The sequence below is a fragment of the Mesoplodon mirus genome, assembly GCF_964341445.2.
Source record: "Mesoplodon mirus genome assembly, chromosome: 12".
In the NCBI taxonomy this organism is placed as follows: Eukaryota; Metazoa; Chordata; class Mammalia; order Artiodactyla; family Ziphiidae; genus Mesoplodon; species Mesoplodon mirus.
Genome location: NC_138988.1, coordinates 105,249,524 through 105,273,917, shown reverse-complemented (window position 1 = coordinate 105,273,917; position 24,394 = coordinate 105,249,524). Strand labels below are relative to the sequence as shown.

The following is a 24,394-nucleotide window of genomic DNA, read 5'->3' as shown; positions in this document are numbered from 1 at the left end:
CCACAGCAGTGAGAGGCCCGCGTACCGCAAAAACAAAAACAACAAAAAACAACAAAAAAAGAATTCTCAGTTTGTGAAAGACTGTGCTAGGTATTTTTTAAAAAAAAGAAAGAAAAAGGGTATTAGCCCATGGGACTACCTACGGACAGAAGGACAGGAGGATGACCTGGTGACTGAAAACGACACATCGTCTCCAAAGTGGGAGAATGACCAAGTTTCATACTTTTATCAAAAGAGAGTCTTGTTTGGGGATTCATTTGTAAGACTACCCCTAACTTCAAAAAACTGTGTGTAAGTTGACTTCTTACTACAAAAGCATGTAAGTTCATTATAGAACATTTGGATATAGAGAAATGTATTCAGTAGAACACTAAAGGTCACGCATAATTCTGCCATGTAGAAATTGCCATTTAAAAAATTTTGTGTGTTTTCTTCTAATTCTTTGTAGGCATATTTTTAGGGATTTTAGATCAGCCAACAGATCATAATCATATTTCATGTTATTCAAATTCCTCTTCAGCATTATTTTTAATAGCTGTATGATAACAGTTGATCAAATTCACTTGAATATCCTTGATGATGGGCACCTAAGTTCTTTTTTAAATTCCTTTTACTGAAAAATCAACTATATTGAGGAATAATTTACAAACAAAATGTGTCGCAAGTGCATAATTTGATGAGTGAAAGATGCATGCGTTCATGCAGACACCACTGCGATCCAGATATCAGACATTCCCCCACCCCCCGCCACAGATTCCGTCTCCTTCTCCCAGTCGCTCTCCCGTCACGCTCAGATTCCTATCAGCACCAGTCACCCTTTCCTAGAGCATCACATGCTCTTCCTCCAAGTGCGCCAGGTGTCCACTCCTTTTCATGAGTGAGCAGTATTCCTCATGCGGACACATCATCTGCCAGCTGATTAGACATGGGGGGAGCTAACACTTTATTAGGACTAAAGCTGTTACACATATTCATGGATAAGTCTCTATGTGGACATACATCTTCATTTTTCTTTGGTAAATGTCTAGGAAAATCATTGGTCACATAGTAAATATAGACTTGGTTTTATGAGAAAGCCAAAGTGTTTTTTGAACTATTCATACTTCCATTAATAATGCATGAGCGTTCCAGTTGTCCCAGCATCCTCAGTAATACTTGGCTCTGTTGAGTTTTTCCGTTTTGCCATTCCAAAGGGAGTGCCATGGTGTCACACTGTCGTTTTAACGTGCATTTCCTAGATGATGATCACACTGAGCATCTTTTCATGTGCTAAGTGGCCATTTGTGGAATTTCTTGTGTGAAGTATCTGTTCAGACATCTGGCCCATTTTTTAAATTGAATTATTTGTCTTCTTTCTTTTGAGTTACAGGAGATCTTTGTATGTTCTAGATATAAGTCCTTTGTCAGATGCAAATATTACATTCATTTTCTCCCAGACCAGTGTTTGCCTTTTCCTTTTCTTAGTGGTCACTTTCAAAGAATAGAGGTTTTTAATCATGACATTCATTTTGTCATTTTTTCTTTTATGGTTCTTGCTTTTGGTGTCCTAAGAAATCCTTGCCTTTGCCCCCAATTAATCTAAACATTTAAGGCAAACACAGCAACAAGAGGCCGCGATAGTGAGAGGCCCGCGCACCATGATGAAGAGTGGCCCCCGCTTGCCACAACTAGAGAAAGCCCTCGCACAGAAACGAAGACGCAACACAGCAAAAATAAATTAATTAATTAAGGCAAACACACAAAACAAAAAGCCATAGAGAATGATAAATTGAACTTCATGAAAATGTGAAACTTTGGTATTTGCAAGGCACTGTTAAGAAACTGAAAAGGCAAGTCATGGGCTGAGAGAGTATATCTGCAAAACATAAAAACTCTCAGGGCTTCCCTGGTGGCGCAGTGGTTGAAAGTGCGCCTGCCAATGCAGGGGACGCGGGTTCGTGCCCCGGTCCGGGAAGATCCCACATGCCACGGAGCGGCTGGGCCCGTGAGCCATGGCCGCTGAGCCTGTGCGTCCGGAGCTTGTGCTCCGCAATGGGAGAGGCCACAACAGTGAGAGGCCCTTGTACCACAAAAAAAAAAAAAAAAAAAAAAAAAAGAAAAATTCTCATAACTCAGGAACAGAAAACAACCTCAGACGTTTTCCCCTGCCCCAAGGTTGCAAAGCTTTTCTCCCATGTCTTCATCTAACAGTTTTTGATTTCCACTCTTGCATTTATACCTCTGCTCCAGTTCAACTAATTTTGTGTGCGGTATGACTTTTGGGTTGAGATTCACTTTTTTACCCCATATGGTTATTCCTGATTCCAGCACCATCTGTTGTAAAGACTATCCTTCTCCAATTAATTACCTTGACAAGTTTGTAAAAATTCAATTGTCTATATAAGTGTGTGTCTATTTCTGGGCTTTATATTCTGTTCCCTCGATCTATAAATCTGTCCTTACGTCAATATCATGCAGATTAAGCATTAAAAGAAATCTTAAAATCCGAGAGTAAGTGTTCTCCAGCTTTGATCTTTTTTTTCAAAATGATTCTAGATCCTTTGCATTTCCACATAAATTTTAGAATCAGCCTGTCAATTTCTACCAAAAAAAAAAAGCTTGTGATTTTGTTCAGTAATGTACTGAATCTACAGATTAATTTGAAGAGAACCGGCATCTTATCAAGTCCTCCAATCCAAGAACATGGTGTATCTCTCCATTTATTTAGGGCTTTTTTGATTTCTCTCATCTAAGTCTTTCAGATTGTGGTATACAGATCTTTTGTGTATTTTATTAAGTTCACCTCTATTTCATTTTCTGATTCTATTGTAAATGGTAATGTGCTTTTTTACAAATTTCAATTTCCAGTTGTTTAATGGCAGTACATAGAAGAACAACTGACTTCTATATATAGACCTTGTATCATGTGATGTTGCTAAATGCACTTGTTAGTTTTAGTAGCTTTTTGGGTAGATTACTTAGGTTTTCTATGTACTACATCATGCTATCTGTGAATAAGACAGATATACATCTTCCTTTCATTTCTTTTTGTTTTTTTCTTTTGGCTCGGATCCAGGACAATGTTGAAAAGGTTTGATAAAAGCAGACATCCTTGCCCTGAGAGTCATTTTTAGGAGGAAATTATTCAGTCTCTCAGCATTAAGCATAATGTTAACTGTTGGTTTTTCCCAGAGGCCATTTATCAGCTTGAGGAAATTTCTTTCTATTCCTAGTGTGTTGAAAGTTTTATTTTATATTTTAATAATAGTTGTTAAGTTTTTTCAAATGCCTTTTTCTACCTCTGTTGAAAAAAATCATATGGCTTCTCTTTTGTTTTCTTAATATGGTGAATTACATTGATTTTCAAATGTTAAACCAACCTTGCATTTCTAGAATACATCCCACTTGGTCATGGTGTACAAACTCTGTATATATTGATAGATTCAATTTGCTAATATTTTGTTAGTACTTTTATGTTTCTTTGCTCTCGTGGAATACTAGTCAGTATCTTTCTTTTCATGTAACATTTTTATTTTTAGCATCAGGGTAATGCTGGCCTCATCAAATGAGTTAGAAGTGTTCTCTCTTCTGAGTGAGTATAGAAAGGGTATTACTTTCTTCCTTAAACGTATAAAATTCAGTTTCTTTTAACAGACATAGAACTACTAAGATTTATACATATTTTGAAGTCAGTTTTGGCAATTTGTGTCTTTCATGAAATTTGCCAATTTCCTCTAACTTGAAAAAGTCGTTGGCAAAAGCTGTTCATAATGTTTTCTTACTATTCTATTCATGTCAGTAGTGATGTTCCCTCTTTTATTTCTACTACATATAATTTCTGTCTTCTCTTTTTTTCCTGGATAAAGGTTTATCCAGGTTTTGGTTGCACTGATTCTCTCCATTGTTTTTTTGTTTTCTACTTCATTGATCTCTGTTTTTATCTTTATTATTTCATTCTTTCTATTTGCATTGGGATTAATTTGTTCTTCTTTGTCTAGCTTCTTAAGATGGAAGCTTGGATAACTGGTTTGGGCTCTTTCTTCTTTTTTAATGTTAGTATTCAAAGCCACAAATTTCTCTTCAAGCATTGCTTTGGCAGTATCCCACACACTTTGATATGCTGTTTTCATTTTCATTTAATTCAAAATATATTCTAACTTCCCTTGTGATTTCTTTTTAAACCTGTGAGTTATTTAGAAGTGTGTTGGGTGGTAAGCTCTAGAAATGTCAATTAGGTCCAGTAAGTTTACTGTGTTGTTCAGGTCTCCTGTATCCTCAGTTATTCTCTGTCTACTCGTTTTGTCAGTTACGAAGAAAGGAGTGTTGAAGTACACAAGCATAAAGTTCATCTGTCTTTTTTTTCCTATCAGTTCTGTCAGTATTTTGAAGTATCTATAACTGGGTGTAGATACGTTAAAAAAGTATTACATTTAAAAGTATTATGTGTTCATGAAGAATCGACCCCTTTAAAATTATGAAATGACTCTTTATTCCTTCTAATTAAATGAAGTCTATTTTGTCCCATATAGATATAGCCACTCCAGTTTCGTTATGGTTAGTGTTTGGACATTTTATTTTTTCATCTTTTTACTTTTAAACTATCTATGTGTTTATATATAAAGTGTGTCTCTTGTAGACAGCATACTGCTTTTTTTTAAATCAAGTCCAACTATATCACCCTTTTAATTAGAGTATTTAGAGCATTTAAATGGATATAATTATCAGTATAGTTATTGTTTGTTTTCTATCTGTCCCATCTGTTATTTGTTCACACTCCCTCTTCTCCTGCTTTCTTTTAGGTGAGTATTTTTTAGGACTGCATTTTGACTCCACTATTGGCTTCTGGCTATTTTTCATTTCGTTTTGTTTTAGTAGTGTGCAGTGCATACTTTAACGACTTGAAGTCTGTCTTCAAGTCATATCATGCTAATTCCCACCTGGTGTAAGAATCTTTACAGTCATGATGCATTGCTTCCACCCTGTCCCCACTCTTTGTGCTACTGCTGTTATACAATTTATTTACATATGTAGTAGAAACCTCATAATGTATTTTCATTATTTTTACTTTCAACAGTCAATTACCTTTCAAAGAAATTTTAAAACGAGGGGAAAACTTTTATATTTTCCCACATTTTGGCTATTTCTCTTGCTCTTCATTCTTCCATATAGATCCAAGCTTCAAACTAGTATCATTTTCCTTCCACCTAAATGATTGCTGGCGATGAACCATCTCAGCCTTTGTTTGTCTAGAAAGTCTTTAATTCGCCTCCATTTCTGAGATGGTTTCCTCAGGTACAGAACTCGAGGTTCAGGTTGCTTCCCGCAGTTTAAAGATGTTGCTCCAAGGTCTTCTTGCCTTGCATAGTTTCTGATAACAAAACTTTCCTATATTTGTTCCTCTGTAAATAATTCTATTTTTTCTCTGGCTGCTTTAAATTTTTTTCTCTTTAGCATTTATTTTCAGTAATTTGGGAAATTTTTGGCTGTTACTTAATTCTTTTCCTGCGCCCTCCCTGCTTTTTCCCTGATACTCTGATTACACATATATTAGATTGGCTGATTTTGTCTCACAGGTTAATCAAATCAAACTCTGTTCTCTTTTTTTTTTTTCCTCCAGTCTTTTTCTTCCTGTGCTTCATCTTGGGTCCTTTCTAGTATTATGTCTCTAAGTTTACTAGTTTTTCTTCTGTAGTATCTAATCTATTCTCAATGCCAACAGTGATACTTAATTTTTCATTTCTAAAAGTTCCATTTGGCTCTTCAAAAAATAAACATATTTCCTTATCTCTCCTCACTATACTCATGTTTTTCTTAAAATACTTGACATAGTTATAATAGCTATTTTACCTTCTTTATGCACTCATACCATCATCTTTTTTATTCCTCAGTCTGTTTTTACTGATGGATTTTCCCCTTGGTTTTTGGTCACATTTTCCTGCTTCATGACAGTCCTACTAATTTTTGGTTGAATGCTGAACATTAAGAACTAAGGAAACAATTCCATTTACCACTGCAACAAAAAGAATAAAATAACTAGAAATAAACCTACCTAAGGAAGCAAAAGACTTGTATGCAGAAAACTATAAGAAAGTGACAAAAGAAATCAAAGGCGACACAAACAGATGGAGAGATATATCATGTTCTTGGATTCGAAGAATCAATATTGTGAAAATGACAAAACTACCCAAAGCAATCTACAGATTCAATGCAATCTATCAAATTACCAAAGGCATTTTTCACGGAACTGGAACAAAAAATTTTACAATTTGTATGGAAAACACAAAAGACCTTGAATAGTAAAAGCAATCTTGAAAAGAAAAATGGAGCTGGAGGAATCAGGCTCCCCAACTTCAAACTATACTACAAAGCTACAGTAATCAAGACAGTGTGGTACTGACACAAAAAGAGAAATACAGATCAATGGAACAGGATAGAAAGCCCAGAGATAAGGTGACCATATGTGCATGGGTTTATCTTTGACAAAGGAGGCAAGAATATATAATGGAGAAAAGACAGCCTCTTCAATAAGCGGTGCTGGGAAAACTGGACAGCTACATGTAAAAGAATGAAATTAGAACACTCCCTAACACCATATACAAAAATAAACTCAAAATGGATTAAAGACTTAAATGTAAGGCCAGTCACTATAAAACTCTTAGAGGAAAACATAGGCAGAACACTCTTTGACATAAGTCGCAGCAAGGGCTTTTTTGACCCACTGCCTAGAGTAATGAGAATAAAAACAAAAATAAACAATGGGAGCTAATTAAACTTAAAAACTTTTACACAGCAAAGTAAACCATAAACAAGAAGAAAAGACAACCCTCAGAATAGGAGAAAATATTTGCAAATGAAGCAACTGACAAAGGATTAATCTCCAAAATATACAAACAGCTCACGCAGCTCAATATCAAAAAAACAAACCACGCAATCAAAACATGGGCAGAAGACATAAATAGACATTTCTCCAAAGAAGACATACAGATGGCCAACAAACAGATGAAAAGACTCAACATCACTAATTATTAGAGAAATGCAAATCAAAACTACAATGAGGTATCACCTCACACCAGTCAGAATGGCCATCATCAAAAAAATCCACAAACAGGACTTCGTGGTGGTGCAGTGGTTAAGAACGTGCCTGCAAATGCAGGGGACACGGGTTCAAGCCCTGGTCCGGGAAGATTCCACATGCTGTGGAGCAGCTAAGCCCATGCACCACAACTACTGAGCCTGCGCTCTAGAGCCCACGAGCCACAACTACTGAGCCTATAGGCCACAATTACTGAAGCCCATGTGCCTAGAGCCTGTGTTCTGCAACAAGAGAAGCCACCGCAATGAGAAGCCCATGCACTGCAACGAAGAGTAGCCCCCGCTCACCACAACTAGAGAAAGCCCATGTACAGCAGTGAAGACCCAGTGTAGCCAAAAATAAATAAATAAAAAACAAATAAATAAATAAATTTATTTTAAAAAATCCACAAACAAATGCTGGAGAGGGTGTGGAGAAAAGGGAACCCTCATGCATTGTTGGTGGCAATGTAAATTGATACAGCTGCTATGGAGAACAGTATGGAGGTTCCTTAAAAAACTAAAGATAGAACTACCATACGACCCAGCAATCCCACTACTGGGCATATACACTGAGAAAACCATGATTCAAAAAGAGTCATGTACCACAGTGTTCACTGAAGCTCTATTTACAATAGCCAGGACATGGAAGCAACTTAAATGTCTAACAACAGAGGAATGGATAAAGAAGATGCGGCACATATATACAGTGGAATATTACTCAGCCATAAAAAGGAATGAAACTGGGTCATTTGTAGAGATGTGGATGGACCTAGAGACTGTCATACAGAGTGAAGTAAGTCAGAAAGAGAAAAAGAAATACCGTATGTTAATGCAGGGGTCCCTAACCCCTGGGCTGTGGACTGCTACCAGTCCGTGGCCTGTCAGGAACCGGGCTGCGCAGCAGGAGGTGAGTGGCGGGCGAGCGAGCCAACCTTCATCTGTAATTACAGCCGCTCCCCATCGCCCGCAGTACTGCCTCAACCATCCCCCCCTCCCCCTGTGGAAAAACTGTCTTCCACAAAACCGGTCCCTGGTGCCAACAAGGTTAGGGACTGCTGTATTAACACATATATGTGGAATCTGAAAAAACTGGTATAGACAATCTTACTTACAAAGCAGAAACAGAGACACAGACGTAGAGAACAAACGTATGGATACCAATGGGGAAGGGCGGGGGGGTGGGATGAACTGGAAGATTGGGATTGACATATATACACTATTGATACTCTGTATAAAAGAGATAACTAATGAGAACCTACTGTATAGTACAGGGTACTCTACTCAATGCTCTGTGGTGACCTAAATGAGAAGGAAATCCAAAAAAAGGGGACATATGTATACGTATGGCTGACTCACTTTGCTGTACAGTAGAAACTAACACAACACTGTAAAGCAACTTATACGCCAATAAAAATCAAAAGAAAAAAAATGTTATGCTTTTGAGTCTAGATTTTACTGTATTCCTTTGAAGAACACTGGGCTTTGCCATGCTCGAAGGCTAAGTTATTTGTATCCAGTTTGATCCCTTTGAAGTTTGTGTTTAAGCTTTGTTAGCCTGGGTCTAGAGCAGCCTTTACTCTGGGAATCAGTCTCATCACTGAGGCACAGCCCTTCTGGAATCTTACTTCATCCCCTGAGTGAGGATGGTCACTGAGTGAGAATGAGGTCTCTCCATTATGGCTGAAGCTCATGTGCCTCCCAAGCTTGGGAACACTCTAAGAAACCTTCAATTCCACCTTCCAGGCACTTCCTCATCCAAGCTTGTGGAATGTCTTCTTAATATTCAATAAGGACTCAGTGGGATCCTAATGCACGTTTTGGGAACTCTTTTTTTTTTTGGCAGTACGTGGGCCTCTCACTATTGTGGCCTCTCCCGTTGCGGAGCACAGGCTCCGGACGCGCAGGCTCAGCGGCCATGGCTCACGGGCCTAGCCGCTCAGCGGCATGTGGGATCTTCCCGGACCGGGGCACGAACCCGTGTCCCCTGCATTGGCAGGCGGACTCTCAACCACTGCGCCACCAGGGAAGCCCTGGGAGCTCTTTTCCTTTGCAGATCGTCACACCTTTCCAGAACTCGGCGCCACAACATCCAGGTGCCTCAGACTCTCTGAATTCTGACCTCTACCTCCTCAGCTCTCAGCAGACAGTTGTTCTCTGTTGAAGTTCCTCTTCCACGCTCCCTGGTGGAGACCATGTCTCCAGGAAAGCCGGGTGATTGCAGGGCTCATCTCATCTGTTCCTTTTCTACCAGGGATCACGGTCCTGCACTGCCCGTTGCCCAAACGGTGTTTTATATATTTCATATAGTTTCCTAGTTTTTCAAGATAGAAGGTTTAATCTGATTTCTGTTATTCCATCATAGCTAGAAATGGAAGTCCTTTCTTATATTTTAAAAGTGAATCTTGGAAAAATGTTTGAAAGATCTTCAAAAAGTTAAACACAGAATTACCATATGACCCAGAAAGTCCACTCCTAAGTTTATAACCCAAAGAACTGAAAGCAGGGAGGGACTGAAACAGGTATTTGTATACGTGTGTTCACAGCAGCATCATTCACAACAGCCAAAAGGTGGGGGCCACCCAGGTGCTAACAGATGATGGATAAGCAACACGTGGTCCATCCACACAATGGAATATTTTACTCCGCCTTAAAAAGGAGTGAAATGCTGACACAGGATATAACAGGGATGGAACCTGAGGACATCAGGCTCAGTGAAATAAGCCAGTCGCAGAGGGACAGATATTGTGTGATTCCATTGATATGAGGTCCCTGGAGTCATCAAATTCAGAGACAGAAAGTAGAATGGTGGCTGCCAGGGGCTGGGGGAGGGGGAGGGGAGTTAGGGTTTAATGGGAACAGAGTTTCAGTCTGGGGAGAAGAAAGAGTTCTGTGGACGGATGGTGGTGATGGTTGCCCAACACTGAATATCCTTAATGCCACTGAACTGTATGCCTAAAAATTATTAAAATGGTAAATTTTATGTTATATATATTTTATCTCAATAAAACAATCACCAAAGAAGAATCTTCCATCTGTAGTGAAGGATTTCCCCCAAATCTTTCAAACATTCCAATAAAAATCTGACTTCAAAATTTGTGTAATGCAACAAGTAGATGTAGTGTGTGGATCATTTTGGTATAAAGTGGAGCACTGGCCCAACTGCAAGACTCAAGGGAGATCTGCAGATCAGACAGTACTCACTTAGCAGTGCGATTTCCTGACTCTGATGGCTGCATTGCATTCATGTTCGACAATGTCTCTGTTGATAGCAAATACACACAAAAGTCAGGGGGACGGGGCCTACTCTCAATGGTTCAGAGAAAAGAATTATGCTGGTCAGGTATCTGAAACTTTTCTGTAAGTTTCTATGGTTTCAAAAATTTTAAATATAAAGTGAAATATTGAAAAAAGTTTGTGTAACTTTTATGTTATCACATTGATCTGTTAAGAGCAATTAGCAACAGTAAAATCCTAGTAAACTGAGTACAAACCATGATACAAAATTTAAAGTTAAAAAAGTAAAAACCTTAAAAACATATCTAAAAATTAAGAAGAGGAAAGAAATTTTAAAAAAACTGAGTTTAGATGGTGACAAACATTTGACTTTCACTAGAACTGGGACCAAGTCCCTGCTTCATGCTTTACAAGAGCAAAGAGGGAAAAAGACAAAATGCAGGCAGAATAGCAAGTAAATGTCTGACCGACGTCCACCAGTCCTACTCACACGATGGTTTTTCCGATGTGCAGAAACGACTTCTCCACGAATTCCCGGACGCTGTGGACCTCCCCCGTGGCTATGACGAAGTCCTCGGGTTCATCATTCTGCAGCATCAGCCACATGGCCTAGACAGAGAGGCAGAGCCACGTGAGAGCTGTACCCAGCTGCCCCTCGGGAACCATCATGTCCCCAACGCACATCAGGGGACAGGGACAGTGCTAACAGGTAAACCAAGGCACACAAAAACTCTCAGGAGTTTATCTGAGCACACGTCGATTCCAAAGGCGTTCAGGAGGCTCCCCACGCAGGGACGGGGGGGCAAGGCTTTTACAGAGTAGAAGTGAAGCGAAACAGAGCAAAGCAATTACTTGATTATCTGGGCAGCCGGGTGAGCTACCGGTGAAGTTTCACTTCCTCGGATTCTGGTGCGGGGACCCTGGCTACCAGGGGCTAACGGCCTCCTTGTTTAGATGCTTTAACCTGTGTAGCCAGACGGTGACGACGAATCTAGTCCACTATCCTAACCACGGCAGTTGTGGTTCTCAGACTCTAACGTGCGACAGAATCATCTGGGGACCTCTGGGTACAGCCCAGGTGCTCAGGCCGGGCAGCTGTTGCAGCACCTCTGTCTGCAGCAGCCCAGGTGAGATTCACGCAGCAGGACCTTGGACTACAGTTCACAGGTATGAGACGTTGAAGAGCGCCTGCACCGAATAACTTTTCATAGGATATTTAAGAATCATGGAAGGCAGGCAAGAAAACATCATTTAAGGACAGGTGTTTATCCTCCAAAGTAGGATCAAATTTCTTACCAGTAAAGTTGGAAATTTACCACTGCGGTGACACGGTAAAGCAAAATATTCAACAATCCTTAATGGAAAAACAATCATATAACGAACAGCACTTTTAACAAGTTATCTGGCAGTGAAGACATCTGCTCAGAGTTAAGGTTTCAGTAGCTGTGTTTGAAGGTCAGGGGCTCGGTGGGTGCACCTCGCAGACAGGCTTTTTCAAGGAGAGCCAGAAGTCTAGCTGCATGTGAAAGACCCAAAACAGGGCCCCAAAACTCAGCTCAGATGGCTCTCACCGTAGCAGCCAGGCCTAGAGTTCCTATAGCTTGGAGCCACACACTGATTTTAAAGATTTTGTTTACACAGACAGAAGATGAAGATTTTACAAAATTAAGTATAGCTGGTATCTGACAGCAGTCTCTTTAAGAAAAAAATCTAAGACAAAAAAAAAAAAAACAAGAACTCAATGTAATAACCTATAATGAAAAGGAATCTGAAAAAGAATATACATATGTATATACACATATATATGTATAACTGAATCACTTTGCTGTACATCTAAAACTAACACATTATAAATCAACCATACTTCAATAAAAACTTTTTAAAAAATCAATTTTTTTCATCACTCACACCCACTTTTCAAAATAAAATAGGTGAAAGCAATAGTCACCTCATTAGAACACGGTCCTCAATATTATGTGCATTGAACTCTTGTTGTAACATTTATAGAAAACTATTGGTTGGTGTCTCCCTAGCTGCTGTTGGATAAGCTGAAAAATAGGTTTCTGAGATCAATGGAGCAGCTTATTTTCTTTTAGAAAACACAATCAGCAAAGTTTTTGCTGATTTAGTTTAAATAAAGTTTAATTCTTCTTTATTCATTTCAATTTATGGCAGCCCTCTAAAAAATAAAAACGTGCACATTTCTCCTGTACTCAAAAGTTTCTTTTGTGTGAATATTTTGTATTTTGGTCTACTTCCAGATTGTTTTAAATTGTATTTTTGTCCTACAGAAGACAAGGCTTTCGGCAATTTCACACGCCTTGGAGATGCGGCCCACGGGTGGGACGCCGGAAGCAGACGCAGGTCAGGGACATGCTGAGAAGCATCAGATGAAATCGTCCTGGCAGGAGAGGGGTTTGTTCACATTCAATAAAGATCTGAAGTTCTGTTTTGCATTAAGAGATTATAGTTGATGAATTTCTTTATAACACTTTAAAATTTTTACATGAATTATATTAATAATAAAGCTTGCTCAGTTCTAAAAAGGCACAAAATGCAAGCTGTCCTCTTCATCGGGATGGCGCGTGCGGCCCCGAGTTTCAGACCCTGGGCCAGCGCCCTTGGCTGTTCAGCTCCTCGAAGGTGCCCTGGTCGTGGGCACCACAGAGGCGAGAGGCCCCTTTTGGTGTCCGCATCTTGCAGGTGTCCACCCAGCCTGGAATACCCTCCTCCTCTGCCTGGGAACCCTCCAGCCTGGGCCCTGGCATGGCCTGTGTCTCTCTGGGTTTCCCTGGGACGATGGCATAGCACACTGGCTATACTGGCCCGAGCTGCCCTTTGGGCACCTCCCCAACTAAGCTGACCCGCTCACGTGCTGTGTGCACACACACACACGTGCACGTGCACACACACACAGAGACACACACAGAGACACACACACACAGACACACACACATTTTGGCTTTTTTCAAAATGCTTCCAAAGTTTTTAGGAAAAATTAAATTATGCTTCTGGCTAGAATTTCTATCTGAACGTTTTTCTGAGGGATTAGTGTATGTACTTAAGGGTGTTTTACTTGAATTTCCATTCTAAAAATAACATTTCAAATAGGTCTTTCAGGACTGCTCAGCTTATTTTATTTCTTTTAAACACTATGTTGGGCTGGAATGGTTTTGAAAACATCATATTTTTAATCATGTGAAAGAAAGCAAGGGCTGCTACAAATAAAAGGAGAAAGTATGATGACTGGTTGAGGGTGGATTACTTGACACACCGGCACCAGCTCCCTGGTGCTCATTCCATCCCCACCGGGAATCTGGGCACACAGGAGGCCCTCACTTTCACCACAGTTGAGTGCCAAGAATCTGCCCTTTTCTTTTCCAACCGACCATCCGCGGCCTCTGACCTGCCAATTTCTAGGCATTTCCTTTAAAGTTCATACTGTCCCAGACTCCAGCCTGGGAATGGGAGGGAAAGGATATACAGCTCCAGATTTATTTGTTATTACTGAATAGTTTACTGGTTTTAAAACGCAGAGGGAAAGGCTTTGTTTGAATTTCCACTGAGCATAATGAATCATCTCTGACTGGTAAATGAAGACCGGTGACACTCCAGATGAGAAGATGAACAAGTTTGTGCTCTGCGGTGATCGTGGGTTAGTAATTTGCCACCGAGCCGGGGCCGCGCAGCCCATCGCGATGCTCAGGCGTGTCCAGCACAAAGGCCCCTGTGTGGGAAGCGCCCAGGCCTGCACGTCCTCACACAGCTGCACACGCTGATCTGGTCCATTTCTTCCCTGATGGATGGCACGGCCGAGGCAAAGGTTCACCTCTCCTCACCTTCCTGTTCACATGCGGGACATGTGACCCATGACTCGGCCGGCCGCCCCTGAGCTCAAGTCCCCACCCAGCTCCGGCTTCCGGTGCAGAAACGCTCCTGAGGTGACGGGTTTCAGGCGTCTGCACTCTGGGCCCGTCACTCCCGGAATGAGGGGCCCCATAAGGATACGACTGACTTACCCACCTCCTCACACACTTATTTACCTCTGCCCTGACCTGATCACCAGTGCAAACGAAAACATCGCCTGCTTTTCATTTTTTAATCTATCCCACAGGGAGGAAAGACAATCAGTTAAGGAACGTACCAAGGCTTGGGATTCTTCAACATCAAAATGTCCCTTGATGGCAAATGAACAGCACAGTTCTCCAACCATGTCCCATATTCATCTTGCTTTTAAGGCATATAAAGTCCAGGGGGAACCCGACTCCATGTCACTGACGCTTGAAGGCCAAGTCTAGGTGGTTTTAAGTATCCGCTCCATTTGGACATGTGCTCTCTTGTAACTATACAGTGAATCTATCTGTTTTACAAATCTAATTTAGAGAAGTCAAAATAAAACTTTCATTTAAAAAATCCCTGGGCCTCCCTGGTGGCGCAGTGGTTGAGAGTCCGCCTGCCGATGCAGGGGATACGGGTTCGTGCCCCGGTCTGGGAGGATCCCATATGCCGCGGAGCGGCTGGGCCCGTGAGCCATGGCCGCTGGGCCTGCGCATCCGGAGCCTGTGCTCCGCCAACGGGAGAGGCCACAACAGTGAGAGGCCCGCATACCGCAAAAAAAAATAAAAAAAAAAAAAATAAAAATAAAATAAAAATAAAAAATCCCCCCCGACACCAAAAAAAAATACTCCTCCCCCACACCTGCTCTTTGGCTGTACAGATCATGAACACGGAAGTCACAGCGGAGGGGCCTCCTCTTTCCTGGATTCAGGAGCTTGCAGTGGCTCCCAGCTGGACCAGTGGTGGAGAACAGCCAAAGTGCATCACCACAGCCAACTAGCTAGCCTTGATTCCACGCGTGCCTTTCGGGCTGTGATGTGTGTTTGTCTTGAAAACCTGGATTCGACAATTGCTTCCACCTTGCCATTAACCTCCGGCTCAGTATCCAAGCCACGGACACTTATTAACTGAGCTGTCATCCATGAATAACGAGATTTGTTAATCAAGGTTATGTTTAACTATGTTCATTTGACGGCTGCCTTTTCAGCCCTGTGCTTTTGTGCTTTACGGGTTACTGTCATAAAAACAATCTAAACATATACACGTACATAAATATACATACTTATATACATACATATATATATGTATAAAAATAGGGGAGAAAGTCTATGAAATATTTCTAATAAAAATCAGAGGCATTTGAACAAATGGAGATTAAAATTCCCCATAAAGGATTCTAAGTGTGGAACCGTTCACATACATTTTCTTTCAGCTCTGTTCAGGAGCTGTTTTCATCATGATAGCCTGGTGTTTTCAGTTTGAATCAGGACTTCAAGGAGTCCTGGGCTAGGCTGGGCCTTATGCTTTGTGGGACGCACATAGTTCGGGCGGGTTAGCCGGGGCGGGGAGTACCCCTTACTCTGACATAATTGGGAAACAGGTACTAAATGACTAACAAACACAACTGTAGTGAGAAAATCATCTAGCATAAAATCAAAACCTTAGTCTATTAATTTCTTCACGGGTAAAAATACTGTTGTTTGTGGATTCCTTTGATTAAGGGTCTTTTAGACATTTTAAAAGCACAAAGTTACTGGACAGGAAACAAATCATTAGGTGGTACATTTTTAAATACACCAAAAATAATAAAACAAATTTAGAAGGCTATCTAGCTCTTGCTATTAACATATCATTCAACATTGATGCCAATGCACTGAAAGAGGCCAGACCGACATTTGTGCTGCCCTGCCCTTTTGTTCCAGCCAGGTCCACCAAGCTACGAAGTCCAAGGCTGGGGGTAACAACATACAGCCTGAAAGCTCTAGTCCTCTGGGAATCACTCTGACCCAGTTTTCTGGAACACCATCTGCTCTCTCTGTATGCAGAGTCAGGTAACGTAGTTATTTATTGATCTCTGAGTACACTTTATCTCTTCCATGCTTCCACGCGCTCCTTTTCTTTTCCAGGCACGCCAATTATGCATGTGTTGTATCGCTTTTCTTCTGTGTTCAGGTCTGTTACTTGCTGCCCCGTCATATTTATCCTTGTTCTCTTCCATATTATTTTATGTGATTTCCTCCTGCTTGTTCACCTGACTGTTTCTAATAACACTTATTTAAATTTTTCTTGCTAATGGACTTCAACCTCTGGAATGATTTTCTCTCTCTTGTCCGTGTCTTTACTGACTACTTCTAGCTTAACTCCTTCATTTATTTCCTTTAAGTCCGGGGTCTGCAAACGTTTTCTTAAAGCGCCAGAGAGTAAATACTTTAGGCTTTCGAGCCACACACTGTAACACAGCCACTCAGCTCTGCCACTGGAGCACAAAGCGGCCACAGACAACACAGGAAGAGGTGGGTGCAGCCGTGCTATTTACAAAACCCGCGACCGTCCCACGGGCTCTAATCTGCCCACCTCGGCTTCTGGCAAATGGAACCAAACTGCGCTGCCTGTAAGCTTCTTTGAATCCGTGGTATTTGCCTTCGCTGCTACTCCTTATGACCCGTATGTGCTGTTGGTCTCGTTTTGGTCCTTGTCCCCCCCTTGCAGCCCTCTCCCTGGGCCCACTCAGCTTTCCCATCACTCTTCCTGTTTGAACGAGGCTGCGTATTTGCTGTGGAATGGTGTGAGGAAGAGCAGGAAAGTGCAGGGCGGGCCTGCAGCTCCACTTCAAAGTCCTCCCAAAACCCTCTCTCCAAAATCACGACACTCTCTGCCCCGGGACACGGCTGCCCTCACTTCCCGGCACTGATCTGGTGAGTGTGGCCCCCAAGCAGCCCGACCCCGATCAGTCTGCACTGCCCCTCAGCCAGGAGGCCAGGCCCCGACAGTGAAACCGGGGTCCCTCCTGCCGTCCTGCAGGAAAGGGTGGGCATCGACAAAGACATCGTCCAGCCCTAGGGAACGTCATTTTATGGGGCTTTAGGACTGGAAATTAATTTGAGCAAATTCCACAGCCAGACATGTATGCCCAGCACAACATGCTCTGAGTGAGCACATGAAGCATGGTATGTACCCAAGGTTATGAGACCACATAGACAATGTAGGAAAGAACCATAAGGGAAAATGCACATACAGACAAAGGATGCTGCTTAATCAGCCATCCTGAAACTCTGGCTTAAGGCTTTTTACTGCTCAGGACCCTGAGCTCAGAACCCAGGAGGACGGCTCCTCCTTGCTTCCCGGGCTGCTGGCCGAGATGGCCGCCCGCACAGGCCTGGGTCCTCCGTGCTGGACCGCCCCCCAGCCCTCCTCCTTGTGTCCTGTCCCCACAGCCTCTCACCCAGTCTGGGCCAGCTTCCTTAGAAAACAGAAACTGCAAGGCCTCCTAAAGCCTCGGGAGGCCCCGCCGTGCCCCTCCGTGGACTACTGTGGCAGGCACAGCCCAAATCCAGACAAAGGGGAACACCTCCCCCCCACCCCCATGAGAAAAGCAGTAAAGTCACACTGTGACAGGGCATTTAGGATGGGCGGGCAGTCCTGTGATGACTGTGATTTCAGCTGTTTCAATAGAGCAATGAAATCCTTATGTTTGCCTTTAATGTAAGCATCGTTGCCTCTGCTGTAGTGTCCCTGCACAGCTCTGCCTACCTTACACCGTGCAGTGACGGTCAGCTTGACCCTAGCTCAGGGACTCACACCTGGCATACGGGCCCGACACCATGACCGTCGCGACGCACTTCCCAGAAGTGCTGTTTCCTGGAGCCCGGCCGCCTACCCCTTCCAGGTGCTTCCAATACCTGCTCCCACTCGCATGCCCTGCAAGCCACCCAGACTTCGCTGCTGGCTCAGCTGCACAGCAGGAAGTGACTCCACGCCCACGGCCGGCCACCTGCCCGCCACTCCCAGCTCGTGGCTCCTGGCCCAGGGCTGCCTCAACTCACCCTTGGGAAGCAGCTCTGACTTCGCTGTGACCTTCCCCTCAAAGCCGTCCTGAGCACCCGGTTCTGCCTCTCGTCTGACTCTGACCCGAGGGGCCCAACTTCTGGGCTGGTCCTGGGCTCCCTTGAGTGACAGGCCTGAGCCTCGCCACGGACCTCTGGGTTCCAGTGCTGACGGCCATCGTTACCGGTAACTAACCCTGATCAACACATCACGTTATGTGCATTAAGGGAAACACAGACGGGACTTTACAAGCTAAGGCTCCCTGAAACGGTGCTGCCCCACAGAAATGCAGTGCAAGCCACATACCTAACTGAACGTTTTCTATCAGCCACATTAAAAAAGGAAAAGGAAAAGGTAGAGCTAATTTTAATGCTTTATGAGCCAATGTATGCAGTACATTGTCGTTTCAATGGAGAATATTATCAAGGTATTTTACGCCGTTTTCCTATGCACTGAGCCGTGGAAGCCCCGTGCACGTCCTGTGCTCACAGCACATCTCAGCTCACCTGGGCATCCCTTGCGTGTCCACGAATGCAGGAGGCTGGCAGGCACTCATGGGGCAGCCGGGCCACGGAGCTGCCCCGCAGAGGGAGAAGGGCCCCCCTCTCGTGTGTGCGCCGCCCTCACGCCGCGGCTCAGCCTGCAGGGCTTCGTGGAGACGGCCTGCCCACCCCGGGACACGGCTGCGGGATCATCCCCTCCCCTCCCTCCTTCCTCGTTGTCTCCACCACCTTACCTTTCCTGCAGTGACTTCATCGGTGATGCCAACTAGAAGACAGACCTTGAAAAGTGGTCTAACTAGCTCCCAGACCGTCTGACTTTTGAATGCCTGTCTCATTCGTGTACAAATGGGCAGTGATTCGTGTACAAATGGGCAGTGACACCACACCCCTGCCTCCCAGTGGGAACAGTGGGGAGCAAAGACCCAGAGAGACACTTACGGGCACGATGACAGCCAGTGCTCAGGGAGCAGGCAGGGGCACTGGAGTCTGTGTGCATCAGAGTCTCCTGAGGTTAGCACACAGATCGCGGGCCTCCTCCAGCCCCAGTGAGGCCGACTCAGTAGGCCTGGGTGAGGCCTGAAAATCTGCACTTCTAGCAGGTTCCAGGGCAAAGCTGATGCTGCTGGTCTGGGGACCACACCGAGAACCAGCGCGTGCTGTGGGCCTCAGACCTGGAGTCAGACCACCCGCGTTAAACCTCAGCTCCAGGAGTCACTGGGTAACTTCTGGAGAGCTCCTTAATCTTCCAGGGCCTCAGAAAAATGAGAATAATGGCACCAACTTCATAGGGTCGTTTTTAGGATTAAATTAGCTAATATATGAAAAGTGCCTGGAACAGTGCCTGGGACAGAGTAAGTGCTCAAGGACTATTATTTATCATGATGATGATGGCGGTGATTACGCAGCTGGAGAGGGTTCCTGGCACCTGGGAGAACCTAGTTCATCTCCAGGACCAAAGTCCTGCGTCCATACGTGGCACGCAGAGTGAAAGGGGGGAGCGAATTTAATCCCCGTTCTGTTCAGAGCCACAGACTTTCATAGTTGGAAGGGACCTCAGAGATGCTGTCTTTCAATTCGACTCATAAAAAGGAGGGGAACCAGCCGAAACCAGAGAGGTTATGTGATCTGGGTGAAGTCACACAGCTAGTTTGGCCGGAGGTGGGACGAGAGCCTCAATGGCCTGTTTTGTTTTCTTTTCGTTGCATTACACTCCCATGCATTTTCCTGTGGAAATTCTGCTATTATAAATGGTCGTTAGGAACAGCTGAGTGGACTTGTGCGGACCAGCCCGGGGACCTGACCTATCGGTCAGCAAGTATTTACGGAAGCCCGCGAAGTGCGAGGCAGTGGGAGGATGCCAGGTGGGGGCAGACACGGGGGCTGCTGAGCCTGGCTCAGGGACATCCACCCTTTACATGGGAAAAAGGCTCTAACAGCCCAGCATTTGACTTCAGGAGGAACTTCTGAGACAGGAACTCCAGCGAGCTTCCAGGAGACATCAGGCGTGGGAGCTCCTGACAACCTCCGTCCCAAGCAGCCCCCCCACCCCCCGCCCCCCCGCTTGAGCTGGAGGCGTGCGGCCAGGGCTACGCTCAGCCAGGGGTCCGTCCCAGTGCCTCCCCCACTCCCAGTCCCATATCAAGGATGGACACAGACATATTCTGGGCCAATCGGGGTCTCAAAAAAGCCTGTGATCAGAGGCCCAGAGCCTGAATGCACAGGATGGCACTGGGCACCGGAGATGCCTGACTGTCCCGGCGGGGGGGTCAGTGCCCTGCTGAGGCCGGGGGGAGGCCTGAGGTAGAAGGAGCACCTCAGAGCCAGGGCAGGACACCTGCTGGGCGAGCGGTAGGGAGGGCGGGACCCCAGGCCTGGCGGGAGCGCGGGGCAGGCGCCCGGAGCACGGCAAGCGACTCCACCGCCCCGGCCTGGGACGTGCCCCAGCGCCCCCTGGGATGACTCCTTTTCCACCTGAACTTCTTCGAGCTGGTTTCTGCTCCCTGTGCCACAAGCTCGGAGGAGGACAGCTGGGGACCAGTCCCTGCATGGTGGGGGGGCAGCCATGCATCAGCGCCGAGAAGGCAGGTCCAAGGGGGGAGGCAGCACCCGGGCCCCAGAGTCCTCAGGGAGGAGGGAGGGACGCCACACCCCCAAGCCACCTGGGACCGAGGGGTGACCGTCAACCGCTGGCAGGAGCGGGAGGCGGCGGGCACACCTCGCAGCGGGAGGGCCCCGAGGATCCTCATCCGTCTGCTCCTTGACGCACGAGCGTGGCGCCTGCCCGTCCAGCGTCCCTGAGGACCTCGGCCCGACACACGCAGCATCCTCGTCACCAGGGAGCTGGTGTCCATTCAACGCGTTCATTGAAACTCATTTCAAACGTGTTTCACCACAGCATCCTGATTCACAGAAATCAGGATTTCAATTTAAAAGTCACTCTACCCTCCACACTCTCAAAACTACGCTCCAATAGATTTAGATTTAATCGTTCTGCCTTTAATTTCTGGTTGCTAAATACAAGAACACCCCAACATAAACACACGTAAGCTTTGATCTTCTGGGAGGTTAAGTTGCTCTTTTTAACCTGGTCTTGCCCATGAGTGTAATGTTTCTGTTATCATAATTATTTCCTAGATGCTGACTCAGCAGTGTCCTTGATTGAGAGAGATGGGAAGGGAAGCTAGTTCTATTTAAGAAAACATTTCTTGTAGCAGTAATATTTGAGCCTAGTGACACGGGAGGAGAGAAATTCCACTACATATAAAAACCCCAGTAATTTACAGACTATATCCCCCCACACTGCTGGAAATTAAATCAAAAGCTCCTTTATGTTCTTCAAATAAAAAAATCAAGAGAGCTCCTAAAAGTTTGATTATTTTAAAAACACATAGTGACAGGAGATTTTTCTTTGAGTCTTTATAACTTTAGATGAAATTTAGAAAATCAGGCCTTTGATAAATTGAATATTTTCAAAATAGTTAACATATCATGTCTTTAAATATTCTAAAATGCCCCCCCACCCAAAAAAAGAAAAAAACAACCAAACAAAAACTTGAGAGAAGCTTAACTCAAATTGCTAGACTCTGCAGAATAAACCTTTATTTTTTGGTGACTAAAATTTTCTGTAGTCTGACAAGTACCAACGACTGCTCAAGTCCCATGATTAAGAATAAAAAGCTGTCTAATCCTGTGAAAAACCAGAAGCGGTTCTCCCGGCAAATGCTGACGGTCAAGGGCTGAGGGGCATCTTTTCTGTTAACACAACACAACATTTTCACATGCATCTCATACGAATGAACAACGTCTTCACTGTCCTCCTGAACACTAATTTAGGGCTGTATTTTTTTGCTGTGTCTATGAGTGTCAAAATATTGTTCTTCTAATACATGAAAGTATTTGCATGGAGCTTTATGACTGATCTTTAGATGTTAGCCAGAGGCAAAATAAAACAGAGACACTCCAGTTGGGAAATCTCCCTAGCAATGAAAAGCAAGAGTCTTTAACATATTCTGCCTTTCTGCCAATTTTTTTTTCCAACCGCACAATGGTTTATTTACCCCGCAATTGGTGAAATTAAAAGTAATATCGGACACAACAAAACTATACTTCAACAGTAAGACCCAAAGGATTCCATTTCCCTGAAAATGAAACAGAAAGTTTTCAAGGAGGAAGACAGAAACTCCAAGAGGAAATTCTAAGAGCCTGACATGAATTAATATACAAACCATATCAACCGATTACTGAAAAGCCAAGAAACACTGTGCATTTCAACTATGAATGGAGAAACTTTTTCTAAGTCATGCATTTCTGCATCATCTCATCCTTAGATGCTCAATGGCCTACAACTATCTGCATTTATCCCAGTTATTAAGAAAAGCAGGGCCACCACATTTTCTGTCTCTCCAGAGTTGAAGAGCCCACAACCAGGCATCCGATGGGTTTTCCATTCTGTTCTTTCCCTCCTTCCTACTAACTAATGGGCCACGGTGGTTCTGACGGAAAAGACACCGTGTCCTCTCACAGAGGCGCTGGTCCGGCGGATGGGTTAGTCACTATGAAATGAGGGCTGGGCCCAGCCGCTGCCCGGGCAGAGCAGCCCCGGAGCTCGGTGCCAGGACAGGCCCAGCGAAGGCCACACTTGCACCACAGAAACCAGACCAGCCTTTTGAGTCAAGTGTCGGCTTGCAGACAAGTAACTGCGTCAGCTCTGAAACAACCGCCACAATGTTCTTATTGATCCTGAAGGCTCGTGCCGCAAGGCTTGGCAGGGAGGGGATCTGCGCTGGTGCCCTCGGCCCAACCTTCCGAGAAGGAGGGCGCTTGGGGTGGTGTTTGCGGAAGACAGATGTTACCCCGTGACTGACGTGAACCTTCCTGGGAAGGTGTGAAACGTGCCGTGCCGGGTCTTCGGGATGAACTGAGCCTGCTCGACGCTCACGGACGTGCTGGCGTTTTCACGGCACTGCACTTACCAAGGGTAACGCGTGCTTAGAAAGACGGCTGATACCATCTCAAAGCTAAATCTGAAGTGATCCGCTAGATGTTTCTCTTTTCTGTGAGACACTAGGTGATGCTGATAATTTTGTTTTTAAATCAATGTTGTTGATTTAAGAACAGTTATTGAACATTTGCTCCAAAAATCATAAATTAAGAGGCTAGTAATTTTCAGGCGGGAATATGTGTGCAGGCAGAATATTTAGTGTCCTTTTACTGCTCTTGCAAATAAGCCAGTGTGACGATCACACTTCGTTCAATCCACACCGAATCTCCGGTTCCCATTTCTACGAAATTCCTTCTAAAATCACAGAGGGACAGATAAAGTGGCAAGGGGACACACAGGGAGGTGCTGCTGGACCAGAGCCACCGGGCCGACCCCAGACCGACAGCAGATAAGGAACCCTTCCCACCCGGCCCTCCACCGTCAGCCAGAGAAAAGCCTCATAAGAAAAATGAAGAAGAACAAATTCAGTTCAGAGTCCAGTGACAGGATCACACAAGTGGGCTGAAGCATCAGTGAACTAAGTCTCCAAGGAAGTCAGCTCTCCCCGGACAGGGAGAGAAATCCCGCGTCTCCCCACGGGTAGCCCCACAGGACTGGTGGGCAGGGGACGAGCCCGGGGTTGGGGGGCTCCGATGGCAGCTGCCCCACTGCCCCTGCCCCCGGCACCTGTGCCTCGGCATGACGGACTCCAGGACACAAAGGGCGGAAAGAGAAGCAAGCTCATGCCTCTCATGGAAGCTTTGGGCTGGGGACAGCGTGGCATCCCAGCCGGGATGGTGCAGGGCCACCTACCAGGCGACCAGAATGAGCATCTCAGTCCTAAGAGTCACCTTTGTCTCTGACTCCGTGTTAGGTTAGGACCTCTGAGAAAAGGGATGAGTTTGGGGCATTTGCCTCTTAAGAGCGAACGGTGTCCCCAAGTTGGGGAAACCACGTCACCTGCTGGGCCCCTGACCTGCTTTAGCGGAGACACCCCTCTTGGTGGCCCATCCGGAGGGTCCAGGGGGAGCAGGGCCAGCACCCAGCTGACGCCAACTTGTCCTGCTGCTAGAAGTGGAGGGTGAGGACGAAGGGGCAAAGGAAAAAGAGTGAAAACACCGACCTTGTTCCCAGCAGCACCGGGCGCTGGCAGGCGAGGAAGCTTTCTGTGATCAGCCGTCACCTTTTTACAAGGTGGGGCGACTCCATAAGCTGAGCCTGTGGTGTGAGACCCACACACCCA

At 44.8% G+C, this 24,394-nt stretch overlaps 1 protein-coding gene across 3 annotated transcripts in view; it reads right to left on the bottom strand.

The window, feature by feature from the left end:
- The window catches only part of GMDS (GDP-mannose 4,6-dehydratase), a 499,050-nt gene that overhangs the window by 84,242 nt on the left and 390,414 nt on the right, over window positions 1-24,394 (bottom strand). For all 3 annotated transcript variants that reach the window (XM_082638227.1, XM_082638229.1, XM_082638228.1), the window contains one exon: window positions 10,778-10,896. In XM_082638227.1, coding sequence (XP_082494353.1) covers window positions 10,778-10,896 — 119 coding nt within the window. The remainder of the gene's footprint in view (window positions 1-10,777; window positions 10,897-24,394) is intronic.